Source organism: Gadus morhua, chromosome 2, assembly GCF_902167405.1.
Source record: "Gadus morhua chromosome 2, gadMor3.0, whole genome shotgun sequence".
Lineage (NCBI taxonomy): Eukaryota > Metazoa > Chordata > Actinopteri > Gadiformes > Gadidae > Gadus > Gadus morhua.
In genome coordinates this window covers 24,512,430-24,514,929 of record NC_044049.1, presented here as the reverse complement: position 1 = coordinate 24,514,929, position 2,500 = coordinate 24,512,430, and the positions used below count along the sequence as shown (strand labels likewise).

General features: G+C 45.2%; 1 protein-coding gene across 1 annotated transcript in view; it reads left to right on the top strand.

Moving 5' to 3' along the window:
* Positions 1-769, top strand: part of pyya (peptide YYa) — a 6,338-nt gene extending 5,569 nt beyond the window's left edge. Inside the window, exon 4 of the mRNA XM_030376017.1 lies at positions 288-769. Within this exon, the coding sequence (XP_030231877.1) occupies positions 288-312 (25 nt within the window). The 3' untranslated portion in view covers positions 313-769. The remainder of the gene's footprint in view (positions 1-287) is intronic.
* The last annotated feature ends 1,731 nt before the right edge of the window (positions 770-2,500 follow it).

The following is a 2,500-nucleotide window of genomic DNA, read 5'->3' as shown; positions in this document are numbered from 1 at the left end:
GCAATGTTGTATAGTATATACAACATGCAAGCAGTACTTTGTCTAAGTATTATTATTATTATATTAGATTATTATAGCCGGGAAGGCAAAGCTCTCCCACTGAAACAAACTCTCCCTCTATATTAAAGCTATGTTCCGCACGTACGCCTCACTCAAATGTTGATCTGCATCCCTCAATGGTTTAGATCACACAATCAACCACTGATGTTGACCTTAGATCCAAGACATCGCAGTTTGAACCCATGCTGGTTTTAGTCAACGCTGACCACCGTGTTATGTTTCCATAGGTATGACGACACCTACATGTGGTGACTCCGCCTCCTCTCTCCCTCAACACCGGGTATTCCCTCCAGGTGTTACTCATGATGCACCTGGATGGGCCAACATGTGCCTCTTGTCTCTGAACCCTCCCTCCCCCTTGTCCTTCCCCCTCTCTCTCTCTCTCGCTCTGTCTCTATCTCTGTCTCTCTCCCTTGCTCGCTCTCTTTTTCTCTCTTTAGCATTTCTCTCGCCATATCTGTTACTTTCCTCCATGTATGTGAGCAGAAAACTTGTGAACTAATATACGCTATAAATACATGTCCAACAACTGTGGCTAAATCCTTGGTTGGATCCCTATTTCCTGTGTGTGTGTGTAACTACTACTACTGCCCATGTCCAGCTGTCTTCAGTGTCTCTATGAGGAGATTGTTTTACTGTTGTTAATGTGGGAACTAACATCAAAAGAAATACAGCATTTTCTGTGTGAATAAAAAGGTTGGTTGAATGACTTAGTCTCGGATTTCACGGCAATCGCACACACACACACACACACACACACACACACACACACACACACACACACACACACACACACACACACACACACACACACACACACACACACACACACACACACACACACACACACACACACACACACACACAAAACACATACTCACACACAAACACAAACACCATGCTATCATACCGACACACCAATAGTGTAGTTTGCTACTACCATCTTATTAGTACAATAAATATGAATAACAATAGTCATATATTTAGGCTCAAGGCATAAGGCACATTTTTTGTAGGCTAACTACATAAACCAGGTTTAGGAAACAACTAATTAACACAGGTTAACAATTACGATTCGAGAGTCTTTGAAAGGAAACAACCAAAAACACGTCCACCTCCTCGCTGCTCCCCCCCCCCCCCCCCCCCCCCTCACTACGTTTCTCCAAGGGTTACATTCACGCACCTGTGATAGACAGGCAAGATGGACCCCCCCAACCAATCGGGGTATTGATGCCCTGATTGGTCAGAAATTAACTTGTCAACTCTAAACAGATATTCTAAAAGCGCTTTTCACTCACTCATGGCTGACTGATGGCTCTGCCATTTCAAAGCAATTAAACATAATGATAGTTTTTCACTTTGGAAGTTCCTACTTGAACCTTTGGCCAGTACAGGCCACCTTAGCTTCTCTTACGTCATCGGAAAGGGCGGGTTCAGGAACGTGGGACGGGGGACGGGGGACGGGGCCGGGGGAGTTATTTAGTGGTTTGCAATCTGGACCTTACAACTAGATGGCACGAAGCCACACAATGCCGTTCTAAATCGTAGCCTGGATGGACGAGAGAAGGGCGACCTCTAGGGGCCGCTTTGGCTGTCGAGACAATCTCAACGGCGGCCAAATGAACGGCAAAGAAATACAAAACAGCAAGTTGCATGTCCCTCATACAACTTAGCCAATATAGAAGTTTACTTTAATGCAGGACTTCTAAATATCTACATGCATTACGCTAGGGCCCCTTATACCATAGCTGATATGTAGCCTATAGAAATGTGTTCCTTCCCTTAGTAATAGAGCGCAGTAGGCCTACAGTTTTATTATAGTGGTCGTACTCCCATCTAGGGGCCAGATGCTGTATTCATACCGTTCATAAATATTTTACAATTATCCAAAGGAGCAGCATGGATCTTTATACACACACGGAAAGCCTACCCAATAATCACAAAGCCTGCAGGTAAAATCATTTTTGAACCTGATTTCTCAAGACCCTTTTTCTTTCGATAGATGATAACACCCTCAATATATCAGCTCTGCAGACCGTATCTGCGCGGTGCTCATCTGAGAGCAGCTCATTGGTCCTTTAGTTCTGTTCCTCACCAGTATTGCAGCCAGGGTTGCCAGATTGGGAGAGAGAGATCAGGCCAAATCTGGCAACACTGCATCTCACGACGCGCACCAGTCTGATGACGGCGGACGCTCCGAGACAATAACAACGAGCACCACGGGACAACGACGGGGAGACAGAGGGAACACACGCTCTTTTAAAGAAAACCCGCCTTGATATCCGTTAAGGTAGGAGGGGAATTCGTAACTGAAGCGTCCGTTGTAATGTAATCATGCAACCGATAAGTCGATGCGCACTGCCTATTTTTCTCATGGTCGCATGTGAAACGTAAAACATTTGCATCCCCTGTTTGGTATTGTGTGTGATGGTGGAGACAT